We start from the raw sequence: 27027 nt of genomic DNA, 5'->3' as shown, positions 1-27027 counted from the left end.
ATTGTATCAATGACTTTGTGGAACTTAGTCCTCTTGTGAGACTCCCAAAATAAAATCCAGAGCTAGCAGAGTTCCAGCTCAGTCCTAGCATATAAGTTTTTGTGGTTTTTTTTTTTTTATCCTGGGTATCATTTCTTAGCACAAAAGAAAAAGAAATTGTGTTAGAGCTATAAAAATAGCACCTTTTCCATCAGGTACTGATTTTGAAAAGAGGAGTGAGGTTGTATTTAATATGTGCCTGCTACCTGTCTAATGCCTTTTGCAGTATGCAGCAGGAAAATACCTTTTGGTTCTTTGGTTGCTGCTAGAATTTTCTTGCTGTTTCCTCTTCCTGCTCTTCTATTTACTGATGGCACCGTGTACTCGGTGGACTTCCCCCTGTCCCCCCGGTACTCTCATTAAAAATATTGAGGAGTTTTTGCTTAATTCACTTATCTTGTAACAGATGTGGATTTGCTCAAGGGCTCTGTCTTGATTTAGGCATCTCTTCAACCTGATAGACCATTCAGTCATGTTACGTGCCAGAAATTCCTGTGCAATTTTAAGACCTCAGTGGTTGATATGTATTTCGTAGGTACATGATACCATAATGAAAAGCCCTTTCTTATTTAAAGTTGATCTCATTCCCCTATTTCCTTGTGTGCTGGTGATTTCAGAGGACCCTTTCAGCAACTGGGCTAAACATTCTGTGGGCAGATCTTCATTCATGACTTTTAAATGCTTGAGTTTGCAGCAGGTACCATGATTTCAGGGTGGCATTGAGTATGTAAGATAAGTTAAGAAGGCTTTTGCATGTAAGAACTTTCTAAATGAAAATTTATCATGGCCTCTGCTTTGCCAATTAAGTATAAAGTTTAGCTTTTCCTGCTTTGACAAAAATATATCATCACATTGGTTTTAATTTTTTTTTTTATATTGGTAGTTTAAAGGAGAAGGGCTAATTCTACTGCATGCTCTGAAAGTAGCCTCAACTGAACTGAAATACTTTATCTATCTCTGTCTTCCAACCACTTGAAAGCCTCTTACAATATTTTTTCAAGCTGTTCAACTTAGCAGTTTTTCTACTTATCAACCATATGGCCTCACAATTTCTGAGCTGGATTAATCTAACTTTGTCCTCTTTGTGCTGCTAGTCTCCAGATTCCTTCCCGCTTGCCATTTGTGTGTGCTTTTGAGATGTTGCATGACAAGATATAAAAAGGCTGTCTTTAATTGGCAGATGTGGGGCAATGTGCATCAGTATTGTGAAGCATGAAGTTGTGTACATGAGGATGAAGAGCATGAGTCCAAAATACGTGCTGGACTCTGTGGGAATGTGATTCCAGTCCTGGTTCAGTCTCCTGACTGTGAGCTCTTGTAGCAACCTTGAGGCAAAAACAAACAAATGACCTCAGTGGTTTGGTAGGGAAGTGCTGAGTGTGCGTCAGAAGACTCTTTTGGTAGCTGGCACACTGATAAAACTGCACGTGGAATGATCACGTCTTGTGAGGTTGACAACAAATTTGAAAAGTAGGCTAATGAGAGGTTTCAGAAGGAGCCAAGTGAATTGTTGAAGAACTAACAAATAATTTTTGTTCTAGAAGACTTAGAAGTTAAAGTATTGTATCAGTGAGAAACTTGTAAGTTGATTTTAATGCTTAAAAGCTTCTGTGGGATATGAGAAATGGAAATTGAAGAAGTAACTTTACAGGTAGCAGATGGAGACGAGCACAAACTGATGTCCAGGTGATGATCATGCTGCAAATGAAATGCAAGTTTCTTCTGACTGTAAGGATTATCGATCATTGGAACAGTTTAGCTCTGGTCTGCTGGATTGGCTGTTGCTGACCTCTGTGAAACCATGATGGTAGGTTTTTCTAGAAGAGATACTTTAGTTCAGACAAGAGTTATCTTGAGGGACTCGAATTGTGCTTAAGGTGGGGGACTGATTCAGCAGTCATAGCTCGCAATCTCATCCTCAGACCTGTGAAATTATTTTCTGACATCCCTGTAGTGTTACATGGCTAGATGAAGTCTTTGCTATAGCTTACTCCTGTATAGATTTTGTTGATGAAATGGAATGTATTTATCCCTGTCGGAAACATTGCAGTGGTGATCAAAAGGAAGCTGCAGGAGCTTGGCACCTTCCAGGCCAGTGTCTGTTGTGCCTACAAAGAGGAAACTAAGCAAACTGACAGGACACACAACAGACAATACTGCACCTCCTGTACAGAATATTTTGTAAGGTTCCAAGTCATGAACTTCAAAGAAGTAATGTTCATCCCTTGCTTCAAAGCAAGGTGTTGGGGCCTCCATTTCCAAGGGAGCAGAAGTCACATACTGTGAGAGATGGCAGTGGAGGGGCTGAGTGGCTTTGACTGCTCAAAGTCTGCATGTTCCACAGAAACCCTTCTTGGGACACTGGGGATAAATGCTTGGCCCTCAGAACTTCTGTTGTCACCTCTCTGTGCAAATGAGGCAGTCTCCTCAAGAGCTTAGAGTGTTGTGGAGTCATTAACAGTAGCTTCCTGGGTTTAACATGGGGAGCTTTCAGAGAAAAACATTTTTCTTAGCTGCTATCTGTGCCTTTCACCTGGAATCACAGCTACCTTTGTGACCATCTTATGAAATGAGGGAGAACAGCTGTGCTTAGTAAATTCTCAATCTTTCTTCAGTTGTTACAGATAGACAAGTCACTTCTAAAATGTAAGAGTGCTTAGAATTTTTACCTTTTCAAGTTTATTTGGTTTCTTTCTTTTTTTTTTTTTCTTGGAAAGCTGTTGGCCTTTCTTTCATTGCTTTACTTCTTAGATTCTTCCTAATTTTTCTAACAAGAATTCACTCAAGAACTTTGGCTTTCTAGGCAGACTGTTTCTTGCTCTGACTTGTCTCCTATCTTTGCTTTCTGATGCACGCGTAATCTTCCCCATTGCTCTAGCTTTTTTATGTGTGCAGGATACTATTGAACTTCTTGGAACTCTTTGGTTGCTATCTGACTCTTAAGTACTACCTCTATGCTTCTATTGGAAATTTTGAAATCCCTTAAGAGGTCATCCTCATTTTCTTTTCTTCCTCTTAGATGTTCTTGGTATTATTTTCTGAGCATCTTATTCTAAACTCTCACTGAGGTCAAACATGTCAAGTAGAGATGCTACATTTTCAAGTCTGGCATTTTCTAGATTGCTCTCCTTTGCTTCTAGACAATTCACTCCTCCTTCAGACTTTAAAAAATGTTTTCTTAATGGATTTACAGACTATTTTTAGCTTAATTACTTTATTCTTGACCCTCAAAACTCCTGCATGTAGAGCATGAGTCTGGTAATTGTTGTTTTAGTCTGGACCCCCTTGTTCTTCTCTCATTGATCTTATCTTTGTGTCCAGGTAGTCTTGAGAAGTTCCACCTCCAACATGTAATTGTCTTTTCATCTGGAAGCTTCTGTTGTAACTTGTTTCCTTCTGTATTTATTTTGCTGCTATGTTTCCAAACTGGTGAGGCTGTCCAGTTGTTGTGCTTCCCAGTGGCTGTTATGGCTTGGTTTTTGTTTTTTAGTTTTGGCTTCACAGAGGTTTGCCAAGACTGATTTCTTAGTAGCATCTCAGCTATGAATATGCATTTTTAGTTTGCATCATTGAAGAATCAGGGCCACATTAAAAGAGATACAGGAACAAGCTCAAGTTTGAGGGCACTGTCCTCTGCTGGTGTTCTACTGTGCTTTGGGTGGATTAGCCACTGTCGTGTGGTTGTTGGTGTCCTGCACCTTTTTGCATTCAGTTTTGCACATTTATTTGGACAAAGATGGAGAGAATAGACTATTTGCCAGTTAGTTCTTGCTATAGAGAAATGAATCAGTATCAAAATAGTTTCTTTAAGCCTATTTAGGTAGTACTATCTTGTGGTTTTGCTGCATTTTTTTATGGAGCCGAAGCTGTCTGTGACAGAACATTGCTGAATTTTGGTGCCTTGTTGGTCTTTTCTAACATTATGTTCTGGTTCTTTTCCAGACCAGGAGAGTGGTAGTGTGGAATAGCCTGGGATTCACAGCAGAGAGACTTGAGGCTTATGAACTTTTTCCATCTATTTCATTATGTCCAGTGTCAAAACACTGAGGATTGCTGTGTGTGCTGCACCTACACAGCAGTGTGTTTGCCACCAAGCAACGTACTTGTATCAAGTAGGCTTGGTAACAAACTGTTTTATGCCCACCCTGGGTATCTTCTTACTAATGAACCTTCTGTTTGAGGGAGTGATTTGAGTTTCAAGTAGGGAAGGACAGACTTTGTCGCTTTTAATGTGGGCAAGTGTTTTGTGGTTTTAAGATTGAGATTTTTTTTTTGCTTGCTTGTTTTTTGGAAGCTTGTTTCCCTGTCACTCGTGCCATCTGAATTGCCTCCTTATTTCAGTCTGGGACCCAGATTTTGCTTTGAGCGAGAATTGTTACTCCTGCTTCTGATACTTTTGTCTGAGGTTTCTGTTCCAGACAAGTGTTTGGAAGTGTGATCATGCAGATAGAAACAGTAAATTCTGTATGGGGGGACTAACTGTAATGTGCCAAGTCCCTGAAGTTTTGTGGGAGGTGGGACTGGGGGTGAAAAAAGTAGTAGCACTATTTCTACTTCTTTTTCCTTTCTCCCAGATCAAGCACTGCAACTAGCAGAAACTTTACTACCTCTTCAAAATCATCAGCAAGTTCTTATTCCCCAATGTCTGCCACTTCTGTCATTACTAATGGTGATAGCAGTAACTCCTATGGACTGAACAGCTCCCACCTGGGCAGGGGGTAAGAGCAGGAATGTTCTTTTTGTTTCTTTGTCCTTCCTGTGAATAATCCTGAGCATCCTTGCCTGCATGAAAAAGGAGTGTGTTGGTGCCCTATGAGGGGTTCTGCTGCTCGTTGTGTACCTGTTTATCAAACTTTGCTTTTGAAATCACTGCTTTCTGCTATTCCTTGCTCACTTGCAAAAGTAGCACATGTTCTGGAGCTTACTAACCTACTGATTTTTAGTCATTTAGCGTTGCCTGATTTTAAGGGAATTGAGACAGAAGGGATTGTATTATTTTCTCCATCTGCCAATCTAGTAGAAGCCCTTCCAGGTAGAAATCATAGTTTTCTTGTTAGGTCTTACAAGATATCATATAGACTTAAATAGACTTTTGCTGCATTAGCGTGCTGTGTACTTCTAGACAGAGGAAATTACTATGTAATGAGCCATAAATTAATAATAGACTGTGTAATGATTAATGTTTCCAAAGTTAGCATGTATACTCCACATTCCTGGTATTCAATATTAGCCACTATGAAGTAGCAGAAACATATAAACTGGTTAAAAAATTTCATTAAACAGTTTTTTGACTCTTATTTGATGTGACCCTTAGGCAGTATTGAGACTCAGTAAACTCATTGTGGAGTTCACTGTGTTGTCTTTCTTCCAGAGGTTCTGGATTTGTCTGTAACTCTTACAACTGCAGGGACAATGCTTCCCTGTCACAGCCTGGACTCTGTGGACTCAGTAACCTTGGAAATACCTGCTTCATGAATTCTGCATTACAGGTAAGAATTGAAAAGAGCCCTGGTTAGAATTAAATCAAAGAGCAGTCTCGCAGAGATTGTGGATTAAATCTGTGGAAAGGAAGTTGTGTTTTAATGTGATTTGATGAGGAAACTGCACCTGGAATAAAATAAACAAACAACAAACCCCAACCAAAAAATCAGTTCATATTTAGTTTGCTTTATGCGTAGGATGTTGTACTATGTTGTACTATGTTGTACTATGAAACATAATACAGTGTTAAGGACTGGATCTGAAATACACGGCTTCTGAAAAGGCTGTGGGCAAAGTCACACTAAACAGATGCCTAACTGTAAGGTTGCAGTGCTGTGCTCTGACAAAAATGCACTGATGTGGAGGACGTTTTCACTTGTGTGGGCCACATAAGTAACATGAGCAGGTCAACACATGCAAAGTCTGTGTTTCAAGATTTCTGAAAAATTAAAGGGTATGAAAAGCCCCAGGAAGGATTCAGAGTCATTGTGTGGGGTGTTAAGGTTGTAACAGTTATGCAAAGCTAATAATTATTAGTATAGTTATCTCTTAGGTTTATTTGGTTCATTTTAAAAATGCAGAAACTTGTTAGGCATAGTTGTTTGCTAAGAAATTAAAGCAGAATATGAGCCAACTGTAACGAACTTTGATTTAAGCAGTGGGCAAACTTCTAGGGTGGTTCAAGTGCTACGTAGTGACTTCTGTCACTCTGTGGTGGCTTTGAAAGCTGGAACAGGTCTTAAAATAACTATAATGCATTATGCATGTGGTATTCAGGATACCACAATAAACTTGGACTGCCTCACTTCTTTGTTCGGCCTATTTTCAGTTGTCTTGGTAATCTTAAACCATATTGTGTTTTCTTGAACTTTATACCTAAGACACAAGTTTTAAAATTTATTTTTTTTATTGACAATGTAACTTAATCCAAACACACTTCAATCTTAATTTTGCATGCAAGCTAGTTGTTTTAAGGACTAATTACTTTTTTTCCCTTGTATTTACCATTAGGCTTTAATTTTCTACACTTTCAAGTGTGAATTTCTGTCTTAATTTTTGGAATTTTGTCAGCAACAGTCTCCCAGCGAGAGGCTGGTGTCAAATGATAGCAGGCTACAGGCACTTCATTGTCATTTGCCTGGAGAAAGACACTTAACACCTGGGCGTTGGAACTGGAAAAATGTGGTAGGAAGTAAATTCCACAAATAACACATCAAGACAGTGAAAGTGGAGTTGGCTAAAGGACAGGACTGCACTTTTCTGACCCTGTCCAGGTTGCCTGGTATAACTGTGCTGAGAGATCTGTGTACCTGCACCCAGCTGGGGTAGCACTGGACAGGCATCTGCTATGGGACCCAAAATCTCAGGAATTCAGAAAGAGCCCAGTTTAATATTTTCTTGATACTATAGTGCCTTGAAGCCCTAGTAATTTTGATCATATCTCAGATTTGTTGTTTTTTTTTTTAGTTCATGCATCCAAGTCTTGCCTTACTTATCACAGTGCTGTATCTTGCTATAGCTTTGAGTCTTTGAATTACTGAATTAGGGAAACTACTTCTTGTGCTAGTTTTACTTGTGTCCTGAGGTTTGTGGTGATTTCCCAGGATGTATTAAATCATTACCATGATATGCTGATAATAAGTATATAAATGGGAGAGTAGATATGGAGTGGTATCCTTCCTGCCTTTTTGATAGTGACTGTTTTTAATGGCATTAGGTTCTCTGTAGGACAATAGCTTGTGTTCCACATCAAGGAGGAACAACCACTCTTACTCTCACTGTTCCTTGTATTAGGACTTCAAGGTTAGAGAGTGAATATGGGATGTAGACTTGAGAACATTAAGGTGGCATCTCTAAAGACCTTCTGTGCAGATTTCTGTGTCACGTGTCAGTAAGGTACCCTACCACCTCAGTACTGCGTGGAAAAACAGGTCTACATATATTAATTACAGAATTGGTGAGCATTGGCAGGACTGTGATTGTGATCTTTACTCTTCTGACACTTGCAGGTTTGGTTTTTTTGGTAAGACTCCAGCATTGCACTTGGCAGTGTTAGGTTAGTGGTTGGACTAGACCTTAAAGCTTTTTTCCAACTTACATGATTCTATCATTACACCAAGAGACTCTACTGAAGTGTCAGTGGAAGTTACAGAACAAAATAACAAAACGTGGAGGGACATGATACCAAGAGCAGATCTCTTCCTCCCAAAAGTCTGTAGCTTTTTTTTGGAAGGTTGTTTGCCATTTGCTTTCTTGAACTACTAAATACAGTAACTTTAAATGAATGCCTAAAATTATTCTGCACCAAAGAAATCGAAGGGGACAAATGTGACGCCAATTTTAAAGAAATTTCTGAAGAAGAACCAAGGAGCTGTAGACCAGTGACCCTTGTGCTTCAAGCTAGATAAACCAGTAGAAACTGCTCCAGAGGGGAGGCTTACACCCTGGGGGTAAATGCACTGTGTAGGAGAGAAGTCAGTGTGGCACCTGCAAGATAAATCACGTTTCAGAAATGAGCTGATAGTCTTTTGAAGGCTGGGGTATTTGGTGGTGTTTCTTTTATTTCAGCCATGCTCTGAGTTGCAATGGTTACGGTATCCCACCCTTATAATAGGTTTGGGTTTTGTTTTGGTTTTTTTTACTAAATATGTACTCAAGTTCAGTCTCACCAGTTTTGTTAATAGCTTAGTACATGTTCTGATGTGAAGGCTGGGTTTCTTATTTCATTGTCACACAGATTTATTGTCCTGTGCAGTAAATTTGTTTTCTTAATGCTTTTTCAGTGTCTGAGCAATACCCCTCCTCTGACTGACTATTTCCTGGAAGATAAATATGAAGCTGAAATAAATCAGAACAATCCACTGGGGATGAGAGGAGAAATTGCAGAAGCCTATGCAGAGCTCATTAAACAGATTTGGTCTGGGAGGCAGTCTCATGTGGCCCCACGTATGTTTAAAGTAAGTACTCCATGTTCTTGTAGCAGAGGAAGCTAATGCGCCTTCCACTTATTTTGCTGTTATTAAAACTGTAATTGCTGCAGTGTTGTTTCATGTTTTATGCAAATGCTTTTCAGGGTACAGGGAAGAACTTGCCAGTGAGTAGTGTCATAGCCCGGAACCGGTTACTGCTCTTTAATGTTAAATGCCCTTCTCATAAATGACCTTCCAGCCTGAGAGTTGCTTTACAGATGCATCAAAATGATCTTTGCCACAAAACTAGGCAAGGTCATGAGAACTGCCAGCCGTGAAAAGGCGTGCAGGTTATAAATTGGAGAAAATGAAATTATAAAGTTGTGAGCAAAATGCACGCCCTTGTCTATAAAGTTATTTATTGGTTTAGTGTGCAAGCATTTTCAGTCTTGCAGTCCACCTGCTTCAAGATGCTGCCTTATGGCAAGTCTGCACTGTGGGAACTGTAGGTTGCTGAAAGAGAAATTAAAGTGCAAAATGCATCAGGCAGACAGGTCTTGTGTACTGGTTGTTTTGTTTGTAGGTTCTTAAATTACTATTGATAACTTAGATTTCCACTGTCACAGCACTGAATGCATTCTTCCCTCTCAACACTAGGGGGGGGAATAAAAATAGTTGGGAAATTTATTCTGGCACCCTTTCTGCATTAGCATCCAGCTCACTGTGGTCTCCTGCTAACATAAGGTAGCACAGAGGTGATCTCTGCAAAAGCCAGGTTGAGTGTTTTTATTCCTGTCTCTTACACATAGATCACGCTCACCCCCCTCTAACTCTTGCCTTCTTGTTTCAGACACAGGTTGGCCGATTTGCGCCTCAGTTTTCAGGATACCAGCAGCAAGATTCCCAGGAGCTCTTGGCTTTTCTTCTAGATGGCTTGCATGAGGATTTGAACAGAGTGAAGAAGAAGCCCTACTTGGAGCTGAAGGATGCCAATGGCAGGCCTGACTCGGTATGGTGCCCTGTACTTGAGGGCAGGGCAGATAGTGCTTCTGAGGGATTTTAATTGGGTTTTGTGATACTTCCTGGCCTTCCTGCTCACAGGCCACACAATCATCCTCTCGCAAAGCAGTGTACCAGGGAGGAGAGAACTCTGTTGTGCTTTATGGCCTGGGTGGCTCTTTGTGATACCTCATGGCATTGCTGTTGCTCTGCCTTACAGCAGAATGTTCTTGTAATGGTGTGCAGGAAGACATGCTTATGGGACAATGCGGCAGTGGAAAGAAAGTTTATCTTGTAGCATAACAGCTGCCCAACAGTAGGCTGTAGTTACTACCATAAGCTTTACTCTGACCACTCAGGCCCACCTTCTTCCTCCAGGTAGATTGAGCTGTAGCATTAGCATCAGTTTGAGGAGAGTGCTTACACTGCAGGCCATCATACTTGATGAACTTGGGTGGGACTGGCAGCATTCTCACATGGAGATGCTGGGATGTCTCTCAAATGAGGGTCAGAACACATGCCCTGGGCACAGGGTTTAAGCAGCCATTCTGGTGTCCCACTGGTAGGCGTCAAATGGGATGAGCTTTTAGGCCAGACTTCTCATGTGTGCTCCCTCATGGCCTCTAGACAAATATAATCCTTGAGCTAGATTTAAAACCAGGCTGAATAGAGTCTGTGAAAGCACTGGTCAAGGCAGGGAGAGAGCCAGGGTATAAGTGATTTGGTACAGCTATGGATCTTGATGAATTCCTAGTGCTTCGTCAACTACCTACATCTCCTAAAGAAGTTTGACTTGCTTTTTCTTTTTTTTTGGTGCTGTGGAAATGGGTACACTGCTATTAAAGAAACCTTACATTTTATTTAATTGAAATTTGAATTTAAACACCATTGGGCTCTGGTTACCCACTCTACCTAGATAGAAAACTCTTATGCCATTTTCCTGAGAAGAGGCCAGAAGAGTCTCTTCTGTTCATTTTTTTTATTTTTCATTTCCTCCCTTTTCCCTATCCTCTGTTTCCCAGTCAATGCTGATACACGAGGCCTTTGCAGACACTTCTTTGTTCCCCTGAAGCTGGCAAACACTATGCTTACGTTAAAATGAGACACGTAATAGTGAAATGTCTTTCCCTAAGAGAACTCATGTTCTCCTGATCAGGCTTTTGCCACTCGTCACAATCCAAACGGCTGCAACATACTGACAAATGCAGAGTGCAGGGTAAATATATTGGGTGGAAAGATGCATAAGGAGCCTCTAAAAGCCAGATGCAGTGATTATTTTTAGGAAGTATATGTGACTAGTTGTTTTTCCTCTTAACGGGCAATAATGTAATGTCTTCCGCCTTTTCTTGCATAATACAGTGCATGTGGCAACACCACAAGAAGTAGTATATTTAATCTCTCCAAGAAGCGCTGATAATTGTGGGATGGAGAGGATGCCCAGCATCATTTTATGCCTTCATTTTATTTAGGTGCTTCCTTCCCCCGCTGTAGGAGGCGCGCACATGTTTCTGGTTTGCATCCGTATCACTGCAGTTGTTGGAGCAGTTACTCTGTTCCCATCTCAGCATCCTGGTTAGTGACAGTAGCATTGCAGTGTGTGTATATCTATGGCTCTTACTTCACTTAATATATATATATATTAAAAATATAAGGTGCCATGAGCTAGAAGCCTCATGCTAAGAAGAGGCTCTGATGCCATTGAATTGACAAATGCCAGTTACCAGGTGCCCTTAGGTGAGGAGTTTATAAGTTGTGTTGTGAAAGTCTTCAAGGGTTTATAATTTGTCGTCTTTTATACTTTCTCTGTGAGACATGGACCATCAGTTTCCAAGAAGAAAAAGCTCACTGTTTTTTTTTTTTTTTTCTTTTTTGAAGCTGTAACTGTGGTTGTCTTTCAGAAGCAGGGGGCAGCAGTCCCTTCCTCATAGAGGAGAGCAGAGCATGTCTTCTTAGCAGCTTGCTGTCCTGAAGAGCAGCCTGTAACCCAGTCACTGTCCCCTTGGCTCCATTCATGGTTCTGGCATTGCGTGCACCAAGGAATACCTGACCAAGTGATTTGGCTAAAATTATATGTATTACACTTGACTTGATGCAAGGCCATAGTTTCACTGAGAAGAAATCCCAGTGTGTTACGCTGGATGCACTAGTAGACCACCACCACTCCTTTTATGTGAAATTTACTTGTTAGTATCAATGTTCTGAGTTTTCTTTGATCCCTGGGCTTGCCATGCTATGGAAATATTTGTGAGGAATAACTTCTCTTTCTTTTTCTTTTTTTTTTCTTTTTATAGGAGGTGGCGAAAGAGGCCTGGGAGAATCATAGGCTGAGGAATGATTCTATCATTGTGGATATTTTTCACGGTCTTTTCAAATCTACCCTTGTTTGTCCCAAATGCTCCAAGGTTTCTGTGACCTTTGATCCCTTTTGTTACTTAACCCTTCCCCTGCCCTTGAGGAGAGATCGCCTCATGGAAGTTACCCTGGTATATGCAGACCCACAACGTAGACCTGTCCAGGTGAGGCATGTTGAAGACACAAATTTCTTAAGTCATCCTAGTCTTTCTCTTAGGTTTTAAAGTAGAGACTTTTCAAGTAATCTAAAGGACATTGATGTCCATTGATGTGAGGTGGGATGGGTTTTCTAATGTAAAAACTGGGAACTGAACATGTGAAATCAAGTGACTTTGTAAAATCTTGGTTCGTGAGACTGGTCATGGGTCAGCTGGAAGTGGCTCCCCTGTTCCTGTGATGAGATGATCTGTGTGTGAGGTACTGCTCCCTGAAAGCAGTAATGTGTTTGCATTGTCATGTTTACCTCGTTACCTTGCAAATGTAAAGGTGAAACTTATCTCAAAGGATAAGGCCTCTGAACTTCAAACAGGAATGAAAAACAACCCCTTTTTAAAAAAACTGAAAAATTACTTGATTGCTTTTAAACTCAGCTTGATTCTAATGTAGGCTGATTTTTGATTTTATTTTCAAATGGTCCTGTGGGTGGGCACAGCCATACCTAATGTAACCTTGTGCTTGCCACACGTGTCAAGAGCAGCACAAGATGTGGGAGGCCCAAGCAGAGTGACTGGGTGCCTTGATGTAGTTTTGGAGGCACTGACTGGCAATATTTGCATGTGCTTTGGATTTTAACTGCAGATGCTAAACTTTTGCTTTGTATATGTACTGTTAGTTTCAGGGGGATGATAGGTAGTGGAGAATGATGTATACTGAATTCACAATAAATTGTCCTGCCTTTTGTACAACTGTGAAATCAAGGATGGCTACGCTTGTTCTTGTCACCAAGACTTTATAAAGGGCAAGAACAGAGAATGGATTCATTGAGAAAATGAGCAAGATTACCAATAGCGTAGAGACTGAAAGGGTAAATTGTTCTACTTTAAAGAATCAAGATTAACAGAACTTCTGCTCCCTGGAGCTCTTCTAGATGAGTTGGCCACATGCATGTTCTACCTCCCACGTTCAGTCTCCCTGTGAGCAGTTCTCCTCTGGTGTGTGACACAAGGAGGAATTGTGTCTCTGCCGTGTGGGTTGTGCTAAGAAAAAGTGAACTGAAAGCCTCTGGAATATGCATATGGCTAGTATAACTGAGAAGATCCCAGTGTATATTGATACATAATTCCTTTTTTCAGGGCATGCATATTCCACATAATTCTGAGTGTGTGCCTATCTATGAGCTACTGTGCCTTTTGAATCCTCCTCTAAAGCATATGGTACTGATTACTTGATGGAGGAAGGATGCTGGGTTAAACCAAACTAAAGATCCTTGTGTTCTGTCCACCTGTATTCTTGTGTTCATGCGCTTTCCTGGTTGCAGAACATCACTTAGCCATGTTAAAAGCTCACAGATCTGTCTTCAGGGAAGTGTTTAGAGCACTGGAAGTGGAGCTGATAGATTATCATTTGTTTAGCATCTGAGGCAGAGCATTCCCACTGCCTTACAAGGTGTTTCTGCTTAGGAGTGTGAGAGGCTTCCTGACTGTGCTTCTTGTGCTTTCTGTAGCTTAACGTAAGTGGTGTGTTGACCCAGGCCAGCAGCCAGGGACCCATGCAGCCTGTTGCTCATTCCCCCTTGCCCTTCTCCTAGCAGGAATGAGGGGAGACTGGAAAGAACAAAAGCAAGAAAACATATGGCTGAAATAAAGAAAGCTTAAATAGGTGAAGAAGTGGGGAGGTGGGGACAATGACATAAATGATGCAAAGGAAATCACTTGCCACTTCCCAGACCAGTCAGTGGCTGAGCAATAACCTTGAAAGCCAAAACCACCTTTTAATTCTCTACCATAATTTTTACTGCTGAGCATCACATTATATAATACAGAATAGCTTTTTGAGCAGTTCAGGACAGCTGTCCTTAACTGCCCAGTGTCCCCTTCCAGCTTCTTGCTTGTGCCCAGTTGATGGGGTGTGGTAGGGACAGAGGGAGTGCCTTGATGCCACACAAGCACTGTCTGGTGATTTTATTTATTTTTTTTAAATTTATGGTGCGTTTTACTACTGCTGAGCATGAACAAAGCAGGCTGACTGTTTAAGGCCCTTTCATTCCCTCCAAATCCCTGCTTTGTGAGGTGGAGCTGAGATCCAGAAGACCTTGAAGCGTGTAGCTATGACCTGAACTTCAGCAGAACTCTTACGAACTAAGGGCTTGATTTCCATTTTCTTGTTTTGAGCCTTGCATGGATTTATTTTGCCTGGTGTAAGCATGATGTTATCTTTGTTTCTAGTACCGGGTTGTGGTGCCGATGATGGGGGCCATCTCGGATCTGTGTGAATCACTCTCCAAACTCTCTGGTGTTCCTGCAGAAAATGTAAGGATAAATGCAGCACAGTAATTCTGATAAATGTTTCTTGTTCTTGAAGGATTTTGGTGGCTTAGCTTTTAGATGGGTGATAAGCTTGAACTTAATGGAATAGTGGCAAAACCCTAACAAGTTTGAATGCGGTTCTTTGATTGTAAAACAAATGGATGCATGAAACAATCTGTTTATTCTGATACTTCCATTGCCATAGAGAGGCTTAAGAGAAGGGGCAGAAAGCTAGCCCCCACCCTCAACACTTCTGGTAGTGTAGTTTCCTAGTACTGAGAGATGTTCAGTGTCTGTTTTGGGTCCACCTCTTCTTGGACATCCTTTTAATAACAGAGCTTTTCAAGAGGGAATGGTTTAGTAGTTGGTGGGATATTTTTAGGATGCCAGTGTAGCACTTCAATTGATTTTAGTTGTAGATGTGAGTGATCTGTGCCTGAAATCCTAGCCTTTTCCCACTTTGATGTTGGGATCTGATCCACCAGGCTGACTTGCAGCTGTTGGAATTGTATCTCCTCGGTACCTCTGCAAAATCAGTCTATTTGCTTTGGTTTTTGGATCTATCTTAACAAATACAGCTGATTAGCTGCTGGGTGCTGTTAGAGAAAACACTACTGGTGTTCGTGCGCTGAAAATTCTGATAAAGAATAGGAATAAACTGTTGCTTGAATTTAAAGTTAGTTTATCTAAATTTATGTAAAGTTTTATTATAATATTTTTGCAAATATCACTTGCTGTTCTAGATGGTGGTGACAGACGTGTATAATCATCGATTCCACAAAATATTCCAAATGGATGAAGGTTTAAATCATATCATGCCAAAAGACGACATCTTTGTGTGAGTAAAGTGGGAAGATGCCATGATGAGAAGAATACTGCAAAACATTTGCTTTGGTTTCAGGATATAAAACCCGATATTTTTTTAATTCCTGCCCCCCACCTACCCCGAAACCTAAGTTTTCCAGTAGATCTTTTGCATGATTTAGCAGTAATACAGCACTTCTCCTAGCAGCAGATCAGCATGTGCAGTGTTTAGCGGTTGCTTTCCTAACACAAAGGAAGTCATGGCCCCGGGTAAAAATGGACTCTTTGGTTAGTGTTCTGCAGTTTGGAACTTTCTACAAGTCTATTTCAGAGATGATAATCTGTGTCTGGATTACAGTTACGCTTTCACTGGCGTTTTTAGACAAGCTCAAGATTACTGTTATTATGCTCCAAATCAACCAAAAAGTCTTGGAGCCATTACTAGGAAAGCATGAAGTCTAAGCTGTTGTACTCTGACTTTCCAAAAACCATCATCCGTTTTGTGAGGGTATTGTAAAGTGTTAGATTGTAAATTAGTCTGTCTCCAAAGCTAGAAAAAAAAAATTGGGGGTGGGGGGGAAGCGTGATACTACAATGGCAATTACAAAAATCTCCACTTTCCTACAGGCATAACATGTTGCATATCCCTTCACAGAAAACAACTGTGCCTGAATCAGGTCAGCTCCAGGGTGGGAGGGAAGGATTAGCTGAACTGCAGCTCCACGTGTGTTTTCCTCTGCAGTCACCACTTCCTTTTATGTGCAGGCACAACTGTGAGTGAGGTGATGCTGTGAGTCATAGTGAGTGAACTGACCCGGGTTAAAAATAATCCTCCAAGGAAGAGGGGAGGTAGCAGGAGGAAGTCTTGCTGATCCTGTTTTTCTGTGTACACTCTTTAAGATGTTTTCAGCACTGTGGAGTAAGGGCAAGCAGCCAGGCACTAGGGCAAGAATTAGGAGAAAGCTGCTCATAGGAACTCCCTTTAATGGGTGATGCTGCCAGGAAAAAGATATGTAAAAAATATTCTAACCTACAGCTAAAAACCAGCATTCTTTTATTGGGAGGAAGTCTTGTCTCAAAAACAAAATAGCGAAACAGTTGTTCATGAAGAGCAAAGGTTCTTATTTAAAGGCAAATGCTTAATTGCTTTTATTATGGACAATCTGCTTGCTTTGTCTCGTTGTAAAAAGTCTGCTCTTAGGTGTCCTAAGGCTTAATTAAATCATTTGAGAAATAGTAATAGAATCATAGAATAGTAATAATAGTAGTGTGAATGTTCTTAAGTTCCACTCTGATTCCATCTATTAAGGTCTTAATATCTGCTGAAGCGGGTATGAAAGGAGGGATTTGACCATACATCATAGAATGGATTTGGTTGGAAGGGGCTTTCAAGTTCATCAAGTTCCAACCTCCCTGCCATGGGCAGGGGCACCTCCCACTAGACCAGGTTGCTTAAAGCCCCATCCAGCCTGGCCTTGAACCCCTCCACAACTTCTCTGGGCAACCTTTTCCAGTGTCTCACCACCCTCAGGGTGAAAAATTTCTTTCTGATATTTAATCTAAATCTCCCCTCTTTCAGTTGGAAGCAGTTACCCCTTGTCCTATCACTACCCTCCCTGACAAAGAGTCTTTCCCCATCTCTCCTGTAGGGCCCCTTCAGGTAATGGAAGGGGCTATAAGGTCTCTCCCTAGAGCCTTCTCTTCTCCAGGTTGAACCACCCCAACTCTCTCAGCCTGTCTTGACAGGAGAGATGCTCCAGCCCTCTGATCATCCTGGTGTCCCTCCTCTGGACCCGCTTATCAGTTTTGTGTTAAGATTAGGACCAAGTGGGATTGATTGGGGTGGGTCTTCAGTTTGGGATTTAGGAACTGCAGGTTTGAGTGATTCTTTAGGGACTTTTATCCTTTTGCTGTTACTTGCTTGTAGAGCCTGAGGTGAACAGGCTGTGAGAGTGTTCTCCCAGAGCACTTGGAGAAACTTTGAGAAAAAGGGCTCGGTTGAATTTCAGAGTAGCTGTGTTAAATTTTGGGTTCATTGGGCTCTGGTAAACCGGTGACATGGAGGATGTGCTGAAGGCTTGCTTTTTCTTTTGTTTATTTTTTTTACTGCATGTGTTATGTGTTTCTAGTATCTTTCTAAGAAATAGTGATATTTTTTTTCTTTAGTTTTTCCTTGCATGAAATGTTTTGGTTTTTTTTTTTATTATTGCAGTCTGAGGAATATTTGGGAATCTCTGTGAGCTGAAAGTCTTCATTAAGTTGAAACTGGGTTTATAAAGTGTTTGGCTGGATGGTTTTTTCCAGGCTTTTTAAATCTTAATCTAAAATGATGAGGATTACCTGAGTTGCTTTTGGAGGGATAATATTGCCTGTTTGGACTTTGTACATCATTGCTAAAAAAGGACATAACTTCAAAAGTAACATGAATATTTTTGTCCAACTTGGGTTGCCTGCTTGCTTTTTTTGATCAGAAGCAAATGCTGCTCTGACTTGCATCTGCCACCACTACCTGCCCTGGGGCTGGACCCAGGCACTGCCACATCTATTCTCTTTGTGGGCCTCTTCTCCAAAACCAAGGCGGCAGCAGCTGTGTTTGCTCCCCCTGGGTTCCCTGGTTAACTTGTTCCTTCTAGCCTAACTGGTTTAGTGTTCCTCAAATTTCCTGCTTTTTATGTTTTTAGCATGAAAACATAGCTTGTGCTTATTCTGAGTGCCGGCTGAGTACCACCCAGCATTCGTTCCTGTACCGTAGCTGGGCTGATGTAACTGGAACCACGAGGTAACCTGTGTTGGGGTGCAGGGCAGTGTTAAAACAACCGTTCTCTGGTCCAGTGTGGGGTGCCGTGTTGCTCTGCACACCTCTGTCCTGGTGTATGTGTGGAAGTGGCTCAAGAATGGGGCAGGGGTGGATTAAACAGAAGACTTCTTAAGTGCTTCTCAAGCTGTCGGCCCAGTTTTAACATTTCTGGCAGAAGTTATCTGCAGTGACGTGTCGGATCAGGGCTTGCTGCCTTCCTGAAGATGCTGGGTGATCCATGGCTAGTGAATGGGGCAGCCTGGTGGTTGTATGTTCAGGTTGCTGCTGCTGCCAGTAACTTCAGGAGTTTCTGATATTGCAGCATCTTAGTTACCTCCTTAGATTACAGGCAAATATCTCACTGTTTATTAAACAGATGAATAAAAAGTATTGTAAAAAATCTTAAGTCTTTTGAAATCTTCCACCTTTAAAGATCAAACTTGCTTCCACTTGAAACTAAAAATATGTGATTGAAATAACGTATAGTTAAGAGATATTTTATTTCCCCAAAGTAAGTGAAGAAGACTTTGAGTGCCCCCTAAAAAGCATTCTGTTTTTTTAGTTTTAAATTAAGGCCAATTCTTTAGAGAAGTGGCAGGAAAAGATTTGCTTCTTATGACTTAAAGGATGGCTCTGTTGGCCTGCATAGTCTGCAAAATGTTTAGCTTGGAAAAGATCCTCTTGTGCTGACTGGTGATGTAGTTGTGGGATGTACCGCCGGTCACACTGAGTAATGTGTGTCTGTTCCTCAAAGAAAACTGTCTCTGTGTCAGTTAATGAAGGGGAGCAGCTGCCTTTTATTAGAAAGTATTACTGTGTAATGTTTTACAGTGACAGTCTTTTCACGCCAAATCCACGATTGAAATAAATAGCAAACTAAAAAAAGTGCAGTATATCATGCTAACCCATCAAAAGGGTTTTTTTTTTTTTTTTTGCGTTATATTTATACTGGATATTGCCACAAAATAAACTTCAAAGAGGACTTTCTGGAGTGTTAACTTGGGCTGACAAAACAGCATTTGATTTTTAAGCAAGGAAGAAACCCTCCGGAAGTTGCTTGCCTACCATGCTTTGAAAACATAGTTTTTCCTAATTTTTTTTGAATCACTTAATTGCCTTATGTAAAGGCAATATAAGGTCTTAAACATACCAGCTGCTACTCTAGGAGAATAGAAGTAACAGAAAAGATGAGTTTTTTAATAGAGTTGCTTCTGTTACAAATCAAGTAGGAAATCTGCATCGTTTCAGGACACTGTGCTAACAGTGCAGCAAAGCCAAGTGAGAGGTCTGTTGGCTCTTAGCTGGGAAAAATAAACTGGAGAGGGATATCTGGTAATTATAGTACTCTTTGCAGGGTGTGTTCTTAGGTAGTAAATGTTAACCTAGAAGTGTTTAAATTTGACATATATGCAACCTGGGATATGACTGAGGACCATTGGCTCATAGTTTTCTAGAATCAAAACATCTTTTCTACTTAAACTACCATGATAGTCACTGTCTCATGTACTTAAACTCTTTCCTAACTCATGTTTTATTAATCTCAGTGCATCCTCATCCCTTTTATATACTGATCAGCTGTTCTTATTTTCCAGTAACATCCAGTGGCAGGCCTTCCTGCTTGATAAATTGCAATGTGTACGTCTCATCAATAAGTTTTAAGTAGTTGAGGTTAGACATAAATTTCTTGTACAGTTTATTGTCCATTAATTGCTAGTATCAGCTCTGTAGCCTTCTTTAAGCTATAGATGAAGTATTTTATCTAAGATTATTTTTCTTGGGTTGTTTTTTTTTTAGAAGGGATGACTCTTGCTGTAGAGACTTGGAATGTGGCAGCTCCTGATTCTGATACATCTGCCTCTAACACTAGTGTGTAAAAGCTGTTCTGAGGTGGAGTGGGTAAAGGGGCACCTGAGTAACCACATTTCTTCTCTCTCAGTGAGAAGTGTGCAAGATGCTTTTTTGCAGAACGTTATTATACTCAGCTTTTTTTTTTCTAACCCATCTATTCCATCATATGGGCAGGGCTTCATTCAGGACATGCATGAGAGTGGAGTGTTAATTGCTGCTCGTGGAGCAGTGTAGGTGGTGTGAGAGGCAGTCACAAGAATGTTGAGGAACATGTGCAGGTTGTGTACTGATCTGTTTTATAGGGGTCCAGCCTAAAGGTCTCATAGGACCTGGAGTTAATCATAGGTGATGTTCTGGGACTGAGCATGGTCTTTTGTTATTTAATCAGTGCTGAGTAAAATAATAAATCTCTTTGTGGTGCTGTTTCTCAGGAAACTTTAGAAGGTGCAAACCGTTTCCAGTGTTGGTGTCCAACTGAGTAGCATTGACAGGATAGAAAACCTCGAAAGCCGTTTGTGTTGGACTGTCTTATGCTGACTCTGATCTCTAATGCTCTTAGAGGGCTGGGTTGAGGTTCTCCAGAAGGATAATTTTCTTTGTGTACTCTGCTGACTCAGTGCAGGCCCCAGGCTGGGATCCCTTGTTTTACGTAGGATGTAGCAGAACTACAATTCTGAATTTCTTTTTTTTCTCCTCCCTGCTCTACAAAGACATCTTGAACACAGGAATAAAAAAATCTTCTTCCTTGACCCTTCAGAGAATGGGAGTAGCATGTCTAAAGCTGTGAAGAGTTGGTACATCAGATGCTTGATTGTGGGCTTGGTCGTTAGCGTAGTGACATCTTCCATGAAGTCTTTTTTTCTCTTTCAGTTTCAAGATAAGTATGGGAGAGCAGATTAAAGAGCAGTGTGACTTGCCATTCCTGAAAATTAATCTTTTGTAATAAATAGTCCTGAAATCCATATTGTGAGCCATCACTGTGGTACCATTGGACCACATGGTTTCTTTTGACTCTGACATCTGTGAATATCTCATTTGTTGTTTTGTCCGGTAGCACAAGCTGTGTCTCAGTCTTCTCACTGTTCTCCAGAGCTGTTTGTTTTCTTGAATGTTTTTCTTGTGTGCTTACTGACCTTGGATTTTTCTGCAAAGCAGATGTTTCCAAACTCTTTGTTTTCTGAAATGATGGCTGCTGAGTGATGTGAGCTCAGGCCATTAACCGTACGAGAGGCTGGGAGAATGCAAGACCCAAGGTGTTAAGAGGGTTTCTTTCTCCAGAGGGAGCAAACACTGCCTGAGGTATTTCAAAGTGCATTTGGTATTTTTTACTGAGGCCATGATCTAGATAAAGCAACATGTAGTTGTCGGGGTAATATCTTGAGAGGTGAGTGGCAATAGGGGTGTGAATTAGGAGTAAAGACAGAGGGAAGGTGGCAGTTGAGTTGGTGGTAGGTCCGTATCCCGTGCTATTGTGTGCCATGAGAAGTGTTCAGGAAACTGCCTGTCTGTAGCATGAAGACAGAGTACAACCCCTTTTTGTCCTTCTCAGGAGGACCCGTTGGAGAGACTTGTTGGACTGAGTTCATATTGGTTCTACCTGCTGTGCTTCTTGGCAGTGGAAATAACCCCTGGAAATACCTGTCTTTCGAACAGATATGAAGTTTGCAAGCCAAGTGAGGATGGCTCCGAGTACATTACTCTCTCTGTTTACTTTCGGGAAAAGACAATGAGGCAATCCAGCAATACTTCAGGGACCATACTCTTTGGTCAGCCGCTGTTAATATCTGTGCCGAAACACAAGCTCACTGTGGATCACTTGTACAGTGTGATTTTGGAGCAGATCAGGTAAGTCATGTCTGTGCCTTTCCTTCCTATGCAAAGTTCTAGTGGTTGGTCATTCAATTACACTGTAATAGGATTACTGCATCCTGGTTAACAGGAAGGGTTTTCCTTGATTTGTATGTGACTTATAAACCAGGATTTGTGTTACATTAGTGTCTGAAGGCCCCCGGGGACACTTCAAGGTCCTGTTTTATTGGGCTCTGTAAAAGCAGTCTGTAAGAAAGCGGTGGTGGTGGTCACAAGGGAAGCTGCCTGCTTGCTGTTGCTAAGTGGGTCAGGAGCAGAACTCGGGCTGTGTTTTCAGGGCTCTTAGTTGGGGCCACCCAATGTATTTTTTTTCCTTTTCCATCTAGTGCCAGTAGAACTTAAAATAAGCGTCAAGAACAGAGACTTACTGAGTTGTCATTGTTTGACTCATTCTGAGACCTCGTGGCCCATAAATGGTGCTGCACAGGATGGGCTCTGGTTTGCTAAGGGGGATTGGACAGCAAGAACTGATGATGGAGAGAGGTGCTGTTCCTTCTGATGCACAGCTTTGATATCATAATTGTGTGATAAACATTCCCTCTGTTTAGCCGCTACGTGAAACTCCCTTTGGAAGAGTACTCTACACCCTGCTCAGACAAGGGAACTTGCAATGGCTCCAATGGTGTGGTTGAAGGTAAGGTCCTTTCAAAATTGGCTGGAAGCTTTTCAACACTTAAAGCTTTTTATTGGCATTTGGCATTGAGCGCTCTCCATCGGGTCTGATGCTACGATATAAACCTGGCATCCGCTAAAGGAAACGTCAGAAGTAGCGGTTAGCAAGCGGAGATTTCTTTTTCTGTGTGTCTTTTTGTTACTTTGAGGAATCGGTGTGTGTCATAACAGGCTCATGCGAATGGCTGTGCGTGTGAGGTGTCAGTCTAAACTTTCATTAAAGCTCTTTAATATTGTGCGTGTTTTAAATCTTGCCAGGTGACATTGAAGAGATGGAGCATCAGGATGGTGGGCAGGAAGGCAAGGAAAAGCTGGTGGAAGGTGATCCCTGTCACTCTGAAGGCTGTATGCAGATCGAGCCAGCAAGAGACCTGCAGCCTTGCAAGAAGCAGCATTTCACTTTTAGCCTCGTGAATTCCTCTGGGACCTCTGAGATAAACTCCATTGTAGAAGGGAAACTCTTAAAAGTGAATGGTAATTATTATATTGCTATTTCTTTTTCTTCCTTCTCTTTACACATTTGCAATAAATATCTTGTCTTTCTTGTAGCTTTTTCTGCACTTGCCATTGACTGGGATTCTGACACGCGGAGGCTACTTTTTGATGAACAGGAGGCACAGGTTGTAGTATGCTCTTGTCATAAATAAGCTGTATGTAAACTTGCATGGTACTTAAAAGATTACACTAAATGGTGAAATGTAAGTGTAGCTCTCTTCATAAAAATTGGAGTCACCAGCATGAAGTACGTTTACTTAATCTTTCAGTGATAAGGTCTATAGATCTATAATTACACTTTAATTTCAAAGCTACGTAGTCTAGTTCATAATCTGCTCAACAAAAAAAAAAAAATCCCAAAACTTGAAACCTGAAACCAAATTCATAGAGCCTAGTAGAGATCTCAGTATTCTTTCTGTGAGAGTTCTGCTGGATTGTGTTTTGCAACAGAATAACCCGTTGTTACTCTTTTGCAAAAAAACTTTGAAATAAGGTCATATTATATTTTCTCTTATGGACTGTTTGTAATGCCAGAAAGGAGTGGGTGGAAGCTTGAGGTGATTGTGTGGCTGGGGAAGGGGGTGGGCAGAAATAGTCAGCATGGTGAAGGTGAGCATGTTCCTTTTTGTGGTGGCAAGGGTTAAAGACGACATGGAATTGAATAAAGCAGGCATCTCTTTCACTAGGCATTTGAAAAACATGGAAGTATGGTACAACCACAGAAAAAGAAGGCTGTTGTAGCCCTCAGAGACTGCATAGAGCTCTTCACTACTATGGAAACTCTTGGTGAACATGACCCATGGTAAGAGGCTCTGCCTGCCATGTTTATCGTAAAATACTGTAGCTATTTGAATTCACAGTATTTGTCATGGGATTCTGGTAATTTCCCAGGTCTGTCCTTCTGTCTTCCTCTGTGAGAAATCAGCCAAAACGCCTTCTATAAGGCAGGGACTGTATTGCACTGTTGAGGCATCTTTTAATAGAAGGCCAAAAGCTTTTCTTCTAAGATACCCATTCATTTCCTTGTTTGTTACTCTTTCCTCAGGTACTGCCCTAACTGTAAGAAGCATCAACAGGCCACAAAGAAGTTTGACTTGTGGTCTTTGCCCAGGATCTTGGTCGTGCATTTAAAACGCTTCTCATACAGCAGATACTGGAGGGATAAACTTGACACTGTTGTGGAGTTCCCCATCAGGTAGGATTCTTCTCTCAGGCTAGGAAGAGCTTGAAGAAGCTGGTCAAGAGAAATCTACTTCTGATGTTGCTGCTGGGTGGGCTTGTTATTAAAGCTGTAGCTGCAACAGCTCTGCCTTCTGGGTTTGTACTGCAAGACAGCAGGTATGAGTTCGGTTGGTTGTTTTGGGGGTGGTTTTTTTTTGGTTAATCTTAACCTTAATCAGTTCTACACATCTCAAAGAATGCTCTTTGCTACCAGGTGGTGTTTCTTCTGAAATTAGGTTAAAACAGTGTGATTTTGCTGAACTAAGGGAACTTCCACAGAGAATTTAGCAAATTTCTTGGGCAGAGCTGTACTTGTACTGAGGATTACACAAGTACAGGATGAAAGTCTGCCTCATTCCTCTGCTTCTGCTTGTCAGCATCCTGCCACAGGATCAAGCTTATCCCTTACAACTACACTTTTCATGCCTACACAGGGACACTGAACTGTCTTTTGTTCAGCACCTCCCTCTAAATCTTCTGGCAGCGCTTGGATGTGTTTACAGGGACCTGCCCTGTGTGGGAGGGATGACATGTCTGGTCTTTACACGAGTAACATCTGGCTGTTGAGCAGCAGAGTGTGGTGCTTCTCCACCAGTGCCGCAGAGCTTCACTGGTGCCATGCATCACTTCCTTAAAAAGTGCTGGTGACTGGTGTACTGATACATTTGGATTTCCTTCCAGGGGTTTAAACATGTCCGAGTTTGTCTGCGACCCAAGAGCAGGCTCATACGTGTACGACCTCATTGCAGTTTCCAATCACTATGGAGCCATGGGAGTGGGCCACTGTGAGTAACTGCTTTTGTTCTTTGTACACAAGGACGTATAGGCGGAGGGCTGTGTGTGTTGCAGCAGTCCTCACCAAGGTGTCTAGTCCAAAGTTGACCTATATTCTGGGTGCAGGTGAATATCATCTTGGAAGGCAGTGTCCTTCCTGTTAGGGTTTGCAGAGCAGTTAGCTGGTTTGTGTAGTTTGCAGCTGCCTGAGATCTGACTCTGTTGCCTGTGGGACCTTGGTTAGTAGTCATTAGAAGGTGCGATGGTGTTGCCCAGTTTGAGTGGAGTCAAGACTTTTCAATACCAAACATGGCATTCTGTAAAGGAGTGTGCTGGGGAGAGTCTCTGGTGTAAGCTGTCAGTTCAGCTCCAAGACTCAGCTTCTTGCCCTGCAGCACACTGGAGGGCAGCTGATAGTCCAGTGTGGGTGCAGCATCACAACTGCAGAGCAGAGACTGCCAGCAGTTGAGCCAGGCAAGCAGGAGCTTGCCAGGTTCCCTCAGTGGTGGTGAGACAAGGTCTGACAAGCAGCAGTTGCCCCTAGGCCAGGAAGACAGAGCAGAGGACATACCTTGTCATGGAACCTGGGTCTAATGCCATTTTGCATTTCCTATTCAGAGTTTTGTTTGCTGCAGTAGCAATTTTAAAGCAGATTATTTTTTTTCCCTTTAATTTTCCTTTGTTCCAGACTTTTTCTAAAACCAGCCGCAAACATGTGGTTCTTGTGACCTTGGTTGCACAGCTGGTGTTAGCTTGCAGTAGAATGTCTCCACCTTTGCACTGACAAGGGCTCATGTCATGCCATCAGGAAAAAAACACCTTTGTTATATGTGACAAGACTGTATTTTCTGTCACTGGTTTTGTTGCAGCACTTGTTGCATCTGTAAGCGGAGTTCCCTCTGTCAGGTGCCTGTGCAGATCCGTGCTGTAGGTGACCACCCAGAACCATTTTACTAAGACAGGATGATGAAGTCCCATTTGGCAACATGTGTGCTTAACTCATAGGGTATGTCACTGAAGGGTAGCACTAGCTGAAGGCAGATATATTTTGAGATTGGAGATCATAGTCATGGAAGTCTTGATTGGAAGAGACTGCAGGACTTTAGTCCAGTTTCCTTCTTGAGTGAGGACGCTTGCAAGCACTAAACCAGATCCGTCATCAACAGAAACCTTCTCTTTCATGTGAAAAATGTGAAAATGCAGAGTCTTAAACTGCGTGTTTGGGAAAGCTCAAGGGGGGTGAACAAAGAACTGTATTTTTTTCCTAAGTTGCTTTGTCCAATATCTCACCTGTCAGGGGTTAAGTCTGGTATGTGGGATGTGGATTTAGGCTAGCTGGGCCAGCTGGCATGCTCTAGAAGATGAGTATGTTGGTGAAGTAGGTTTGGGGTAGAGCCCCCTCCTGCGCAGGCTCAGTTTGAGCCTCGAGCGCTGCCCGTGCAGCCCCGCTGGCGTGGTGCTACCTGCCCTCCCTCCCCGGGGCACTGAGCTGCAGTTTCTCCTGACAGACACCGCCTACGCCAAGAACAAGGTGAACGGCAAGTGGTACTACTTTGACGACAGCAGCGTATCGCTGGCTTCAGAAGACCAAATAGTGGTGAGTATTTGGCCTGAGGCCACCCTGAGCTTGTGCTGAAAGTGCAGTTCCCTGCTTCGGGCGTTACGTTTCCAGCCAAGCTGCCTGGATTGTTTCAGATGGTTTTCTTCTTTCTTTGGTAGACAAAAGCTGCGTACGTGCTGTTTTATCAGCGCCGAACCAGTGAGGAACATACTGCCCCATCTCCTCCCCAAGAAGAGTGTGACGGCATGGATACCAACTAAACATCATGGATACCAACTAAACATCGCCTCCAGCGCTTGGCCATCACCTTAGCGGTCGCTCTTCTAAAGCCATGCCTGAGGCATCTGAAACTTTTTCTTCCTTCTGTAGGAGTCAAGCAGAAAATCTAGCACTGAAAGATTCAGTGCTGGGGGTTGCAGAATAGCACTGGAGACTTGGGTATTTAGAGGCCAAAAATAATATATATTGGAGCTTCAATAAAGTTCTTTTTAAAATCTGGTTGAGCTGTGTGGCTAGAGGCAGGGGCTGGGGCTGAGCTGGGCTGGGGCTGTGGGTCTTGGACTGAGGGTTGTAGCTGGGGTCGGGAGAGAACAGCCTGAGCTGGAGGCCAGGTCACAGCTGAGCCTTGCAGGGCCTGGGGAGCAAGTTGGTGGGTACGATTCTGTGAATTGGTGTGGGGGCTCCTTGCCAGCCCTCTGGTGTTGCTGTTGGGCTCTGCCTGTGTCAGGGAGGCTTGCTGCA

General features: G+C 42.1%; 1 protein-coding gene across 10 annotated transcripts in view; it reads left to right on the top strand.

The window, feature by feature from the left end:
- Positions 1–26786, top strand: part of USP4 (ubiquitin specific peptidase 4 (proto-oncogene)) — a 37351-nt gene extending 10565 nt beyond the window's left edge. For 2 of the 10 annotated variants that reach the window (XM_014959428.1, XM_014959427.1), the window contains 16 exons: positions 4614–4757; positions 5411–5528; positions 8304–8477; positions 9280–9438; positions 11720–11944; positions 14165–14248; positions 14989–15083; positions 21348–21539; positions 22112–22197; positions 22494–22709; positions 22785–22855; positions 23417–23532; positions 23776–23925; positions 24633–24736; positions 26234–26322; positions 26445–26786. In XM_014959428.1, coding sequence (XP_014814914.1) covers positions 4614–4757; positions 5411–5528; positions 8304–8477; positions 9280–9438; positions 11720–11944; positions 14165–14248; positions 14989–15083; positions 21348–21539; positions 22112–22197; positions 22494–22709; positions 22785–22855; positions 23417–23532; positions 23776–23925; positions 24633–24736; positions 26234–26322; positions 26445–26546 — 2125 coding nt within the window. In that variant the 3' untranslated portion in view covers positions 26547–26786. Of the gene's footprint in view, positions 1–1690; positions 1826–4613; positions 4758–5410; positions 5529–8303; positions 8478–9279; positions 9439–10897; positions 11001–11303; positions 11612–11719; positions 11945–14164; positions 14249–14988; positions 15084–21243; positions 21540–22111; positions 22198–22493; positions 22710–22784; positions 22856–23416; positions 23533–23775; positions 23926–24632; positions 24737–26233; positions 26323–26444 lie in introns of those variants that run through there. The other 8 variants (XM_014959429.1, XM_014959430.1, XR_001413907.1 and 5 more) reach the window with 8 other exon arrangements.
- The last annotated feature ends 241 nt before the right edge of the window (positions 26787–27027 follow it).

The sequence above is a fragment of the Calidris pugnax genome, unplaced genomic scaffold (genome assembly GCF_001431845.1).
Source record: "Calidris pugnax isolate Ruff unplaced genomic scaffold, ASM143184v1 scaffold407, whole genome shotgun sequence".
NCBI lineage: Eukaryota > Metazoa > Chordata > Aves > Charadriiformes > Scolopacidae > Calidris > Calidris pugnax.
This window is presented reverse-complemented; position numbering and strand designations above follow the sequence as displayed.